At 42.1% G+C, this 15,981-nt stretch overlaps 2 protein-coding genes across 8 annotated transcripts in view; one reads left to right on the forward strand and one right to left on the reverse strand.

Moving 5' to 3' along the window:
• The window catches only part of grtp1a (growth hormone regulated TBC protein 1a), a 393,930-nt gene that overhangs the window by 250,900 nt on the left and 127,049 nt on the right, over positions 1 to 15,981 (forward strand). The gene's annotated exons all lie outside the window — the stretch shown is intronic.
• mcf2la (mcf.2 cell line derived transforming sequence-like a) overlaps positions 1 to 15,981 on the reverse strand; it is a 141,043-nt gene that overhangs the window by 92,510 nt on the left and 32,552 nt on the right. Inside the window, exons 3-4 of the mRNA XM_069889511.1 lie at positions 13,735 to 13,849; positions 2,169 to 2,259 (exon numbers count right to left, since the gene is read on the reverse strand). Coding sequence (XP_069745612.1) covers positions 2,169 to 2,259; positions 13,735 to 13,849 — 206 coding nt within the window. The remainder of the gene's footprint in view (positions 1 to 2,168; positions 2,260 to 13,734; positions 13,850 to 15,981) is intronic.

Below are 15,981 nucleotides of genomic sequence, written 5' to 3' on the forward strand. Positions count from 1 at the left end.
TCCCTAATATACCAACCTCCAATCAGGCCTCTTTAACCTTTAATTATGTATGTTGCACTTGAAATATTGTGTCAAATTCTGGTTGACCCATTACAGGAATGTTGTGGAGTTTTGAAAGGGGCACAAATTTACCAAGATACTTCCTGGATTAGATTTATGACCTTTGGGATAAACTTGGATGGTTTTCTCTGGAGCACCAGAAGTTGGGGTGAGATTTACTTGGTTTATAAAATTATGAAAGGGATAGGTAGGATAGATAGAATTCTTATCACCAGGGTAAAATATACTAGAGGACATGTGATTATGGAAGTGGGGAGGGTGTTTAAAGGAAATGCTCAGGGTGGGTTTTTTTCACACAGAGAGTTGTGGCTGTCTGGAACAGGCGGCCTGTGGTAGTAGTGAGAAGTAGATACCATGCTTGTGCTTAAGAACGCCTTTAAGGGAAGATTTATGCTTTGACATACACCAGCAATTAAAGGGACTAAATTACTCCATAGAATAAAATCAATGATCCTGCTGTCCCATTAGTGACCAGATGTATTAAAGTGTGCCCAATCAGAAAGACACTTTCTGATTGGAATTTTGACTCCTGAAATCAACATAGAAGTACTATAAGTTTCCTGAGCAAATTGTTTGTTCTGTCTGCAGACCACAAAGTGAAATGGCACATATATCCCGCTCACCAGCCAATCACCCATGCTTACGAGCCACTCAGCCACTAAACCTGCTGCGACCTTCAGCAGGTGCCAACTCACAGATTTCTCTGCTTTGAAGCTGGCTACCCATCATGAACAGGAAGTTCTGTCCCATAACTGTTGTAGTGACTATTTTCCTTTATGGTCTCTTGGAAGATATCAGAATGTTGTTGTTGTTGTTGTCTATGACTTGTTCAAACAAATCCATACTAAAGTTGAGTTTTCCAAAGTTTATTAAATGATATTAACCATTAACGTTATTATCAGTTGATATACATTGTTACAAGTCATTAAAGTTAGTCAGTGCTAAAACTTTGTCAATAAAAATTGTCAAAACATTCTAATTCCTTCCATTTCGTAGAACAAAGGAATTAAACTAAACCTGTTATCTCTTTAGTAAACAAAGAAAAACTAGCTATAACTTGAAGCAAAGATGTTGCTAGGAAACAACAAAAAATATGTAAACAACATCTTGAAAACCACAAACAGAATTTGCATGCAATCATGAAATACATTTTAACCCTTACAACTGTAAAAACACACAGAAATGCTGGAGGAACTCAGCCGGTCTCTCAGTATCCATAGGAAGTAAAGATATATTACCAACATTTCAGGCCTGAGCCCTTCCTCAAGGTAGAAGCAAAAAGCAGGCAGGGTCTGAATTAAATAAAGACTGAAGAGAGAAAGGGGGAAGAATGGAAGAGAGAGGAATCCAGACCAATAAACAAAAAGTGTTCATTGGATATGATAAGAGAAAAGGTGAGAATTGATTTTGTTTCTGTGAAAGGAAACAGGGAAATCTACAAGTCTAATGGAAGAACCAACCCATAAATGTTTTGATAGCTGATTAAGCCACACCTCCACCTCTGAAAGCTGTCAGACATCCACCTATCAGATTCTGCAATTCACCTTATACTTGGAGCAACTACAGAGGCCAATTAACCTAGCAACCAGCACATTTTAATCTTTTTAGCCATTTACTATTAGTGCACAAAAATTCTGTTGGGCTTTCATTATAAGGGGTGGCTGGATAGGCTCGGACCTTGTAAGGGACCTTGTAGAGGTTTATAAAATAACTGAGGGGCATAGATAAGGTGATGGCTACGGTCTTTTTCCCTGGGTAGGGGAAATCTAAAACTAGAGGGCATAGATTTAAGGTGAGAGAGGAAAGATTTAAACGGGACCTGAGCAGCAAACTTTTCCACATAAGAAACGAGTTGCCAGAGGAAGTGGTAGATGGGTATAATTGTAATGTTTGTAAGAAGTGGGTATATGGCAGGAACCTGAACTACCCCTTGGTTACATAAGTAAATGCTAGCAGTCTTTCACTGACCTGCCAATTTGCTCTATGCCACTCTGAACAAGTGCATCACCAATGCCTGGTTCCTTTGGCTTGCTTGTTATTCAGCAGCTGCCTTAGAGATTCAACAGCAGTGAAAAGGTGGCTGAAATTTGTACAGCAATGAAACTCACCGAAATTCGCAGCAGCGATGCCTTCACAGAGGACCATTTGTCCTGTCTTCTGTCAATGAGTAGAATAAACCCAATGCCACCATCTTGAAGGCTGAATAAGTAATTCAGAAAATAAATTAGCAATAGAACAACAGCAGCTCCCTTCAGATAATTACACATCAAAAGCTTTCCAGCGTGCAGATCTTTCCACTAATCATTTCCTCCTCATGGATCTTAATTCTCCTGGCATCCAGCCATGGATTCAAAGCCACAATTCCATTCTTTCAGCAAGGTACAAATTACTGCTAAATTCAGCCGCGACCCAAGTAGTAGGGGCACAATTGAGCTCTTTTTCCTTGTCGTTTATCACCTCGGGTAACTGTTCCTGATGAAGTCATGCCTTTATAGTAAGACTATGTATTACAGAGATGAAGGAGGCTCAGGAATTGTCTCAAATGTGTGTATTCAATTCTTTGTAAAACAAAATTGCAGCTTTTCCTCAGAAATGAATCAGGAATGCAAACAATGCAAAAATTTGACCACAGACAGAGGTTGGACAAGGCATCAGGCCAGAAGCTGCTTCATATTTATCTTTCATTCAACAATTCATGTCACAGATGGTGCAAAATGAATAAACCCACAAATCCCAGTCCCTGTAAATCAGAACCAATTGTACAATGCCAGCAGCTGGCTTTCAGCCAATCACAATTGGGATGTAAAAGATGGGCAAGTCCTTATGCAGACAGCAAACATTTCTATTCCTGGTACACTCACGTGGAACCGGACGGAATGCAGACCTCAGATGCGACAGCTCCTCTGAATGTACTGTGAGACTTGGCTTCTTCATTCATTGGGTGGTTGACAAGTGAGTGGCAGCTGTGTATTTGGGCACAGCCCCTGCAGAATTTGTTCAATTGGAACATGGGCATCTCAGTCTTGAGTTTTTTTTTTGGTCTTTTGTGATTAACAATCAAATCCATTCACTTCCATTTAAATTTTCATATTGGAGTTTGAGACTAGCATGAATTAAGGGATGGAAATTAGAATGGAAGAGAACACAGGGACAACCATTCAATCTAAGGCTCCTATATGAGCTTTTGAGGCTTCTCACAGAGTGTCACAGAGGCAGACAACACAGAACAGGCCTTTCAGCCCAACTCATCCATGCTGACCAAGTTGGCATTCTGGATTGTCTGAATATCTTTTGAATACTTAATTGTACCTGTGTCCAGTTTTCTCTGGCACCTCATCCCAGATATGGTACACCCCAAGTGGGAAAAAAAAGTAACTCTCACGTTTGTCTTAAATCTCTCCCTCTCACTTTTGACTTATGCTCTTTAGTTCCAGAATCATCTACCCTGGGAAATAAGCTGGGAGCATTCACTTTGTCCTGCCCTCATGATTTAATACACTTTATAAAAAACATTTTATAAACCTCAAGATCATCCCCAACCTCCTTTGTTCAAGGGAATAAAAACTTATCTAATGTCACCCTATAATTCAAGTCCTCTAGCTTCAGCCAAATCCAGGTAGATCTCTTAGGCATCCCTTCCAACTTATTGGTGTCTTTCCTTTATACTTAATCTCATTCCTTGTGTTCTCACCATAGCTTTGCAAACATTTCGCTTTCCAGCATCAATATAACTCCCTTTTAAAAATTACATTTGAAATTGCTTTTCCTAATAAATACTAGCAGTGAACTAGACCAAAATAACAGGCCACACAAAACAAATTCAACTATTTTTGTACTTTTACCTATAAAATCTTAAATCTGTGCCATCTGGTTACTGATCCACTGAGTCCTAAAAACAGGTTCTTATTTATTTTACTTCATCAAGACTCTTTGACCTTATCTTTAAATCTGTCCTTAAACATTTCAATGTCTGTGCCGAACAGGATGTCCAAATCAAGACAGAACTCTGCTGCTTGCACTTGATGGATATCCTTCCATCCCCTTCATATTCATGTGTCTGTCTAGAAGCCCTTTAAATTCTTCCACCCCTACTACTGGCAGTCCATTCCAGGCACCTTGAGGTGGTGTAAAAAAAAATTGCCCTGCACATTTCCACTAAATTTCCTCTCCCATCACCTTAAACACATATCCCCTAGAATATGACACTTTTACCCTGGTGAAAAGATTTGACTGTCCACCTTATCAATGACTTTATAAGCTTCTATCAGACAAATCCTTCTTTGGCTTGGCTTCGCGGACGAAGATTTATGGAGGGGGTAAAAAGTCCACGTCAGCTGCAGGCTCGTTTGTGGCTGACAAGTCCGATGCGGGACAGGCAGACACGATTGCAGCGGTTGCAGGGGAAAATTGGTTGGTTGGGGTTGGGTGTTGGGTTTTTCCTCCTTTGCCTTTTGTCAGTGAGGTGGGCTCTGCGGTCTTCTTCAAAGGAGGTTGCTGCCCGCCAAACTGTGAGGCGCCAAGATGCACGGTTTGAGGCGTTATCAGCCCACTGGCGGTGGTCAATGTGGCAGGCACCAAGAGATTTCTTTAGGCAGTCCTTGTACCTATTCTTTGGTGCACCTCTGTCACGGTGGCCAGTGGAGAGCTCGCCATATAACACGATCTTGGGAAGGCGATGGTCCTCCATTCTGGAGACGTGACCCATCCAGCGCAGCTGGATCTTCAGCAGCGTGGACTCGATGCTGTCGACCTCTGCCATCTCGAGTACTCCAGTCAAATCATTCTTTTTCTGAGTCCACCTTCAAATTGAACCAAGGTCCATTTGAAAAGCGTGCGTGCGCATGTGTGTGTGTGTGTGTGTGTGTGTGTGTGTGTGTGTGTGTGTGTGTGTGTGTCTGCATGCGCGTCTGTGCGTGTATGTGTGCGTGCGCGTCTGCGCGTGTGCGTGTATGTGTGTGTGTGTGTGTGTGTGTGTGTGCGTCTGCGTGTGTGTGTGTGTGTGTGTGTCTGTGTCTGTGTGTGTGTGTGTGTGTGTGCGTGCGCGTCGGAGCTTGTGTACTGGTTTGTTCAGTTCAAGTGATCATTACTCTTAAAAGTCATATGTAGCATGATCAGATATTTGGTGGTAAAGAGATAATATTAAACTCCCCAACATTCAGAAATGATAGCAGGGCGACCTTAATTTTCCTACCCACTAGATGACTAGATGAGTCAAGACTCTGAATTTGCACTATTTTTCTCTTTGGATTAGACATAGAAGAGCAAAAACATGCTCACACTTCTGAGTTAATTATACCAGGTACCTTTCATTCTCCTGTGAGATGATGTTGCCCTTGAAACACTTGCATGGGGAGAAAGGATAGAATGAATAATTCTGTACTTTTATTGTCCATTGAGTTAAGAGGGGAGCAGAGATGGTGATGTAGAAATATTACCAGACTTCTCTATAATGAGGCAAAGAGGCAAACACAGCATGAAAATTAACTGACAGTATAATAGTGACTGTGTAGAAACAATGGTTTGTTGGCATCAATGCTAAAAAAGGAACAGGAGTAGGCAATCGAACCTCAAGCTTCCTCACTGAAAAGTTTTGTATGCTGTCCAGGTGTATCAGCCACTACATGGGGCAGCTGGTAGTGTAAGGAGAGAAGAGAGAGAGATCAGGGAGGGATAGGTCTTTCTAAAACTTCTGGCTCAGTTCCAGTTTCTTGCTCAAGTGCCCTTGATCCCTTTAGAAACCAGAAATCTAAGGATCTGTGGCACATTTCCTTATCACTCAGTCACCTCCTTCTCAACATCACCATTTATCTTACCCCATGTAACCCCTAGTCCAAGACTTCTCAGACAAGTGAAACATCTTTCTCAATGAATCCCTTATAATCCTCCATGCTCATTCTTCTAAACACTAGATGGTAGAAATCTAGGCTACTTAATCTTTATGAACATAACAAACCAGTGGTGAGGCACTGGTGTACTAGAAGAGCTGCTGCCTCAGCCCCACAGACCCTAGTTCAAACCTGACCTGGATTTGCAAGTGGGAAACTGTTCAACCTATGGCACCTCTAAACTAGAACCAGGATCTGCCCAATCTCAATGGTCCACCAGATTAAGCTTGCATTTGTGTATATTCTGGGGCTGAGCTCCAACTGGTTGTTCTTTAAAGTATCATTCAAGATTCAAGATTCTTTTATTGGCCATATAATAGATCAGAAAAATTATATTAGACAAAATTTCCTTTAGTCTACCATAAAGCAAACGAAGATTTGCCATCAGCAGAAATTGCCCAACGCCTCTTACAGTCAGAGAAAGAGAAGCACTGAGTGCCCATGGATTTTCCTCCACAGTCTCCACAGCCAAACAGACTTTAGTCCAAACCATGGGCAACCTGGGCTCTGATCCAAATCTCTGACACGATCACGAAGCCCTCAGCGCCCTTGGCACGCTCTCGCATCTCAGTTCTGCTACCTGGTACCCTTTCAGCCATTCTCAAGCCAGCCTCCAGCAGTCTGCAGCCTGGTACAAGTCCCTTGACTGCAGTCACCAGCAGTCCACTGCCTGTGTGTTCTTCGGCCTCAGAGCCTTTCGCTGGTCCACCACTGTGGTCACCATCCTGTGGATCATCTCTGCTTCTACTTCTCAAACAGTGGGTGGTCTCCCTGTTTTCTGGTGTCCTGCATGAGTCCTCTGCTTCCTCAGTGTCTGCAACCCCTCGAGGCCGCAGCCAAACTAGGCATAGCATCTTAGGCCCAGACCCCCGCATGATTTTAAAATAAAGCACTGTCAGCTCCTTTAACAGGCCATTTAAAGCCTGTATGGAGACGATGGCGGTTGGACCCTGCCGGCGAGTTCTGTGTATCTCCACTCCCAGCACTAGTAGTAGCACTGCCATTACAGTAGCTCTGGTAATGCTGTCAATTTTTTTTAATAAGAGTGGGCTCCAAGACAAGGTCCCCCCATTAATCTTCCCTCCAAGGTACATCTCTGTCCTCCAACAATAACTATTCATAATGGAACCATGAGAAATGAAGATCACTTTCCATACCTCTGGAACCACCTCTCAAAGTCAACCTTCAGCAGATGAAGACATAACCATTCAAAGAACAAGACTTCAAGCCATTGCAAAACTCATGATCTGCCTGGCACAGGGATCTCTGCTCTCTTAAATACTTCTGAGGCCTGGAGCACCTACAGCAAGCTTCGTAAGGAACTGGAGGGATACCACCACCACCATTGTCTCAACAAAGTCCTCCAAATCCATAGAAGAAGCAAACCAATGATAATATTCTCTCCCAGCTCAACATCTCCGATATTAATTACGTGGTTGGTTCAGTTCTTCATGTGCCTTACACTAAACTTCTGAAAAGGGAACAGGAACTAAATTTCCCAGTCTCTGAAAAGCACTGGCCCATGACTACTTTCTAAGACATCTGAGAAGATCCAGTATGTCATTAAATACTCTATAAAACTTCTACAGGTAAGCTATGACAAGTATACTGGCTGGTTACATCACAGCCTGGTTTAGTAATTTGTGCCCAGTAATGCAGAAGACAGCAAAATGTACCAAACCTAACTATTTTGGCTCTGACATCCCATCATTGAAGCCAACCAACATGGTAAAGCACCCCCCTATTATCTTGGTAACAATCTTTTCTCACTGTTACCTTCAGGCATTGAAGTCTGGCATCTCCAGGTTCAAAAACAGCTTATTTCCAATGGTTATCAGTCTCTTGAACTTCTCCTTAACACATTAATCTGGGTGCTCCAGTCTCCTCCCACGCTTCAAAACATATGGGGGTTGTAGGTTCATTGAGAAATTTTGGCAGCACAGGCCCGTGGGCTGGAAAAACCTGTTACTGTGCTGCATGTCTAAAAATAAAATCATAAAATACTTCCATACCACAAAAGGGTCAGTCTGTGCTATTGTAACGCCACTTCTTGTACTGTGGTAACTACAAATACTTATTACGCACGTGGCTGTTGGATTTATTATCTCTTTTTAATTTAATGTCATTATTATTAATTATTGTTCTTTTACAAAATACCAGTTCAGTTGCAGCAATCAAGAATATTGGTGCACATGTGTACAATGTGCATGACAATAAACTCATTACTCACTACTCAAAGTCAGCAAGGAGCATTAGGTTTGGCACTGATTTCATGTATCAGAAGCACAAAGAAGCCCTTCATAAACTACGAAAGGAGTGCGATCAAAGTCTTGACTCATCCGTAACATCTGTCTGCAGTCCTCACTTTGGCATCATCAGTCACCTCAGAATTCATGGAATTGAAGTGGAAGCATTTCATCCTTGATCCCCAGTATAGAAAGAGGTGGAGGGAGTATGGAATATTAGAGATGAAGGATTGGGTGCATTTTAAAGACTTGCGGACTTATTTCCAGACTGGGATCAAGGTCTTTGTATCCAGAAACCCTGATAAATGTCTTATACCTTTGTTGTGAGTGTCTTGAATGTTGTGTGTAACTGTGGTTAGTTAAGTGTTAAATGTGGGGGTTGGGGAGGGAGGGATATGAAAAGAGCTTGAACTCTGCAGAAAACTATATAAAATGGATAATTGTAAATTATAGTCAATGTTGACACTGTTAACAATGACACTGATAATGTTGATAACCGAGTTTAAGTTTGGAAAATCATAAATAAGATATTCAAAACAAAATCTTTGGATCAGAGACAACTTTAAAAATTATCACTTATGATAGAATAAGTAAAAATTTAAGACATTGCTGTTGCAGTTTCCCAACACTAACATATTTTAGCTGACTTCTAATGAAGGCTGTTTCAGCTCTCTGTGCTTCTTCCAGCAGTAACAATTGTCACCAGCAGGTGGTGGCAGTCCACAGGATTGAAAAGGCCATGCACCTGTCCACATATGTAATGGCTCAGAGTGTTCAAGAGCCTATCCCCAAATAAATACTCCTCTGAAAAAACAAACTGATGCATGCCATGGAGAAGTACAAAATTTATGTGACCTGAAGCAAGCACCAAGCACAGGACCAAGGCATTGACTGGGTTAGCAAAAGCAAGGAGAGGTTTGGAGATAAGGGATGAGATAAAATACCCAAACACAACACACCACACTACGATTTCATAGCTAACCACCCCAATTCCATGGCTCAGTGCTCAACTTTTCTGATAAAGGAGATAGATGCTTGGGGTGCAATATACCAGAAGAATGAAGTTAGGAAGTCTGGAGCCTTCTCAGAGTTGAGTCCTAACCTCCATTCATAGTGGGGCTAAATGGTCTGGAATCCTCATGCGTCTATGAAACATGTCGAGGAAGAGGGAGGCGCGAAAATCAAGGGAGGTGGAGTTAAATAGATGACATTGATGACATAATCAGGAGATGGAGCCTCTGTGGAGTGAAAAAGAGCATTGTGTAGCGAGCCAGGTGGCACAACAATTAGCACTGCTGCCTCACAGCTCCAGGGACCCAGGTCCAATCTTGACTTAAGGTGATTTCTGTGTGGAGTTTATACTTTTCCCCATGACTGTCTCTTTTCCTCAGGTCTCCAGTTTCCTCCCACATCGCCAAGTTTGCTTCTGTTAATTGGCTAAGGTAAATAACCCCTTGACCAAGTGGTATTGATAGGCATATGCGAGAGAATAAATTGCAGGAAAAGAGGCATAAAAAGAGATTGGGATTAGGACTGAAGAGATTTCTTCCTAAGAGCTAGCCATCTTATTTAAGTCATCTAAGACTGTCAATAATAGCTTCTCGTTAATGATTGCAGTTCAACCTTCAACATCATTATCCGCTCAGTGCTGGTCAACAAGCTTCAAACCCTAGGCCTCTGTAAATGGATCTTTGACTTCCTCATCGGAAGAGTACAGTCAGTATGAATTGGAAACAATGTCAACTCCTCACTGACGATCAACACTGGCGCACCTCAAGGATATGTGCCTAGCTCACTGCCCTACTCACTCTACAGCCATAACTGTGTGGCTAGGCACAATTCAAATGCTATCTACAAATTTGTCGATGACACCATGGTTGTCGGCAGAATCACAGATGGCAATGAGGAGGGAAATGAATTAGTTAGTTGATTGGTGTCACAACAACAACTTTGCTCTCAACGTTATCAACACCAAGGAGATGATTGTGAACTAAAGGAGGAAATCATGAAAACACTAACCAGTCCTCATTGAGGCATCAGCAATGGAGAGGGTCAAGAACTTCAAATTTCTGGGTGTCAACATATCTGAGGATCTGTCCTGGAGCCTCCAAGTCGATGCAACCACGAAGAAGGCTCACCAGAGGCCATACTTTGTGAGGAATTTGAGGAAATTTGATATGTCACTGAAGACTCTTGGAAACTTCTACAGGTGGAGAGCATTCTGGCTGGTTGCATCACTGTCTGGTATGCAGGTACCAATGAACAGGACAGGAAAAAAACTCCAAAGGGTTGTTAGCTTGGCCAGCGACATCATAGGCACCTGTCTTCACCGAGGACATCTATAAGAGGCGATGTCTTAAGAAAGCAGCCTCTATTCTTAGGGACCCCCACCGCCCAGGCCATACCCTCTTCACTCTGCTACCATCAGGGAAAAGATACAGGAGCCTGAAGACAAGCACTCAGCAGCCCAAGGACAGCTTCTTCCCCTCTGCCATCAGATTTCTGAATAATCAATGAATGACAGGCTTTGTCTTTTTTCTATTTCTTGCACTCTTTTTATTTATTTTAAAGTGCGGTTTATATAAAAGTTTGCAATGTGATGCTGCCGCAAAACAATGAATTTCAAGAGATGTTCATGACAATAAATTCTGATTCTGATAAAATTCTTTCAATGAGCCCCAACAAGGGACTGAGCCAAAATGCAATTGATTTTTATTTGGATTAAAAATCTATCATCAATGAATTTTGGAAATGTATTTCATTTTAATTCTTACTTTTTAAATTTATTAATTTACTTCTAAAAAATTTAATTTAGACCTACAGCACAGTAACAGGCCATTTAGGTCCATGAGCCCATGTCGCCCTATTTACACCCAATTAACCTACAACCCTGCTACATTTTGAATGAAGGGAGGAAACTGGAACACCAAAAAGGAGTCCCCACCCCTCCCCCTCACCCACCACCAGTTGAGAAGGAGAAGCCTGGGAGATGGCCCTACAGGGAAGGTGGCCAGGCAGAGGACCAGCGAGGGGCTCAGCAGCTGAAGGACCTTCACAGGCTGCTGGTGACTTGCGGTCAAAGGACCCACACAGACTGCGGGCTACTGGAGACTGGCACGTGGGAATCAAATATTGGAACTGGGATTCAAGATGGTGCTGAGAGCAAGAAGGACTCCACAAACGACCTCGGGAGCTGAAGGCTTCTGACCATATTGAATGTTTGAATCTGGATCTCGGGCTGCAAATGAATTGAACAGGAATCAGTACAGCTGTAGTGGTTGCGGGAGTGCTGGAGGTGAATCCATGGAAAATTAAATGTCTCTGAAGGGACTTTCTTTTGCTTCTCCTATTGTTATGGGTACCGGCAATGCTCATGGCGAATCTTTGTTTGCCTTGTGGCAGAAAAAAGTTGAAGTATATCATGCATATTACATTTTTATATTTTATTACATGATAATAAAAGGAACCCTGAACCTCAAAAGAATCCAGAAGCAAACTGCATGACAGTGTTTTTATTTAAAATCAGGTGCTAGGGAACAGATATGCAATCCTCAACATTCCAGTCAAGATTGGTGAGGCAAATAGAATAAAATGGACTGAAGAATAGGCAACAGGAAGGACAGTGCAAAAATAATAATGAGAGGGGAGTTTTCAGCAAGAAGACTAACTGGATCAAATTTCCATGTTGTAAAGTCTATGGGAGTGAACAATCTGTTAACATTTCATGAAAAACCCACAGGTGGCGAGCTATGGGTAACCTGAGGCGAAGAACCTTCACAGTCTGCTGGCTGCTCGTGACTGTGGTCAAGTGACCTGCACCAGACTGCAGACTGCTTGAGTTTGGCTTGAGACTAGGTAAAGGGATACAAGGTATCGGAACCAAGATGCACGAAGTTGCCAAGGATACTGAGGGCTTCCTGATTGTGTCAGAGGTTTGGATCTGGAGCTCAGGTTGCCAATGGTTTGGATTGAAGGCTGTGTGCCTGCAGAGGCTGTAAGAGTGCTGGAGGTGAATCTATGCAATTCTGGGGAGCTCTCGTTTTCTTCTCTTTCTCTGGCTGTAAGGGGCACTGGGCAATTTCTGCTGATAGCGAATCTTTGACTGTCACAGTAGAGTAAAGGAAATTTCATGCAATATTACTTTTTCTGTTTTATTACATGACAATTAAAAGATTGAAAATTATAAGACATTTAGACAGATATATGAATAGGAAAGGTCAGAAGGATGTGAACCAAATGCAGGCAATGGGACTAAAACAGAATGCCAGTTTGGTTGGAATGGACAAGATAGGCTGAAAGGCCTGTTGTGTGTTGTATGACACCAGGACTTTATAGCTTTCAAATTGCCAACGTGGTAAGAGCATATGAGGGGATGTTGTGATCAAAGAGCTCACAGATGCTGGAATCTGAAGCAAAAAAAGCAATCTGCTGAAGGAACTCATCGGTTAAGCAATATTAGTGGATGGAAAACAAGCCCCTGCAGGTGAGACACATGCATCTTCAACCTCATCTGTTGAATTCAATGCTCCCGATGTGACCTCCTCAACATTGGCGAGACCGAGCACAGACCAGACACTGTGCTCTCAGTAATGGTCATTTGGGGCTCCCGGTTACCAGCTGTTTCAATTGCTTTTCCCATTCTCACACCAGCTAATCTGCCTTCAGCTTCCTTCACTAACAGGGTGAGACCAAATACAAACCAAAGGAACAACACCTCATATTCTGCCTGGGTATATCACAGAGTATTTTCCAATTTCAGGTTTTTTTCCATGCTCTCTTGGTTCCTTTCTCTCTTCCTCTAATTCATCCAGGTCCTTCCACACACTCCCTTCTTTCCACCCCACCCCAATCCCCCTGTTAATCTTTCCTCATCCTCAGGTTATCCATCTACCCATCACCCATATAATCCTCCCACTGGATCCCCTACTCACATCCCCCACGCAGTGCAATTATAGCTCCTAATTAATTATGTAGTTCCTTTACAGCAACATGGTCATTTTTATTTGTAAAGCCAATTGCTTTCTCTGCCTCTGTAAATGTTCTCTTCCAGTGTGGTGAGTCTTTTGAATTCCCTACTTCAAAGGGCAATGGAAGTAAAGTCTTTGGCAGAGGTGGATAGATTCTTGTTAAGTAGGTAGAAGATCACCGTGGAAATGCAGTGATGTTCCAATCAGATCAGCCATGATCTTACTGTCAGTGCAAACTCGATGGGCTGAGTGGCCGGCTCCTACTCCTTGAGGGTTTATTTTAGTTCTCTTTTTGTACTTTAATTCTATTAGTTAGAGCAAGCTCATTATTCAATGATACCTCTTTCTTAGGGTGCTTTTATCTATAGTTGCAGCAAGTTTGAAAATGTCTACTTATGGTCACATTCATGAGGAGATCACAGCCCCAGCAAGAACTGTGCCATTTCACGTGGACTGTAGGGGGTTAAAGATTAGAGTCCATGAGACTTCACTTATCAAAATAATTGAGTTGGAACAAATTGAGCTTTCAGTCAAAAACTTTGGAAACTTTTACCTAGGTAAATAATTGAGCCTCACCTTGGAATGCAGGTCAGGTAAGTTATGACATTCTGGAGCTCTTCCTCAGGGATATCAGTGAAGTTAGGATATTCAGGAAAGGTTATAATTGGACAGCCACCTTCTCCTCGGCCACCTGTGAGGAAGAATCATATTAATACATTCTCAATACCAAATTATTAAACAATATATTCATGAATTGAACAAAGTGTGCTGGTTATACATAGGAACTGTGTCTCAAATGCATTTTAGCAGCAGTGGGCAGCACCTCATTGCTTTCTTGCTTATAAACCACCTTCATCCAGTTTCCTTTCCATTCCTGGTGCTTATCACTTCCATATCCTCTGGCCCTCTGGATTGGTAATGGTTAAGCAATATGATTGCAACTTTATTTTTCTTGAAAAAGCTTTCCAATTAACACTACACTACAAGGTAAACATTAATGACCTCATTAAACATCAGTTCTTAGGTAATGTTATATGACAGATGAAAGTTCTGTTTCTGTGGTTACATTACAATCACACCCTGATCATTGTTCACCAACCATTACAATCTCCAACCATGACAACCATCAGCCCGACAATAAATCTCTATCCATGGCAATCATCAGCCTCGAAGATCAATCGCCAACAGATGCAGCTATCAGAGTAAACAACTGACTATTTCAATTTAGATATACAGCACTGTAACAGGCCAATTCAGCCCTACAAGTCCGTGTTATCCAATTTACACCCCATTAACTCCTGGTGTGTTTTTTGGAAGGGTGGGAGGAAACTGGTGCCCCTGGAGAAAACCCACAAAGACAGGGAAAACTAAACATTACAACCCTCAGAATCATCCACCAATCTACATAAACTCCAACAAACCCCCTTCTATAACCAATTACTAGCTTATCGCCATTATCAAAGCACATCCAAGCAGGTTGGCACAGCTATTCACCCTGACTTCACAACCTGGTTCTGGGATAGTCACTCCCAAATGTATCATCTTCACTATCCCTAGCTTGGTGAGGAGGAGATTCCATCACACAATGAGATGCTCCACCCTATAGGCTGTGATTCTCCAGGAGGCTACTCAAGGCACTTTTATCCCTCAATTCATTTCTCGCCATTCATATCCCTTTCAATTTAATGGTAGAACACCTCCCTCCTCCCTTCTTGAGTGTATTCTCTATACCCATGGGTGCCTCTGTTTTTGGCAGTAAAAAGCATGAATTCAGCATCAGGTGTCCACTCTCCTGTGACATCCTAGAAGGTATTATAAGCATGACAGATATGAAAATGAATGTTGACTTCAAGTTCGTTGCATTTCATTTATTGGCCCCATCCCTTTAAAGAAACCAATATGTTATAAACAGTAAAATGCTTTAAAATATATGGATGAAGCATCCAAACCAACTAACAGATTCAAACTTGCAGAGACACAGTTTATTTGTTGCCCTGGGTTAGAACTGGTCCCAGAAACTGCCTCTGCATACAGATAAATATAGTCAGTAACCAAGGCAACCTAGGTATCCCTTAGTTACCATGTATATCTGGTTCCAATTTCACTAACCTAATAGAAATTGTTTCCGTTAAAGATAGATGTGCTCACAGCAATGACACTAAACCTTACATGGAAGGGTCAATTTTCTTCTGATTTCCCAGGCATATGGTACAAAATTATCTACCCAAGCTAGTCCCATTTCCTTGTGCTTGGCCCACATCTCTCCAAACCTTTCCTATCCATTTACTGCACCTATTCAAATGTCTTTTAAATGTTAAATTGTTTTCTCCTCTGCCACTTTCTCTGGCAACTCATTTCACATACCCAGTACCCCATGTGTGAAAATGTGCCCCTCAGGTCCCTTTTTAAATCTTTCCCCTTTCACATTAAATATATGCCCCCCCCCACCCCCCCCCCCCACCCCCCGCTTGGTTTAGGGACCCCTTCTCTGAGGAAAAAGACAGTGGCTATTCACCTTATCTATGCCCTTCACAATTTTGCTTACACCACAAGGCCATTCCTCAACTCCCTAGGCTCCAGGTAAAAAAGCCTTAGCCTATATCCAGCCTTCAAGAACAGCCTTACCTTTGAATTTCTTGTCAAAAATCTTTGTGTGTGGAAGTGGGGTGAGGAAGAGCTTATTACTGATTTCTCTACTATTTTACTTAGGTCCAATGGTATTTGAAATATTGATTACCTTGGTCAAGTTTCATTAATTCCTCTCATGACCATTAGAGCTTTAGTTACAGACTTCAACCTGCAACACTTGCTTTGAATTGCTAT

Source organism: Narcine bancroftii, chromosome 7 (genome assembly GCF_036971445.1).
Source record: "Narcine bancroftii isolate sNarBan1 chromosome 7, sNarBan1.hap1, whole genome shotgun sequence".
Taxonomy (NCBI): Eukaryota; Metazoa; Chordata; class Chondrichthyes; order Torpediniformes; family Narcinidae; genus Narcine; species Narcine bancroftii.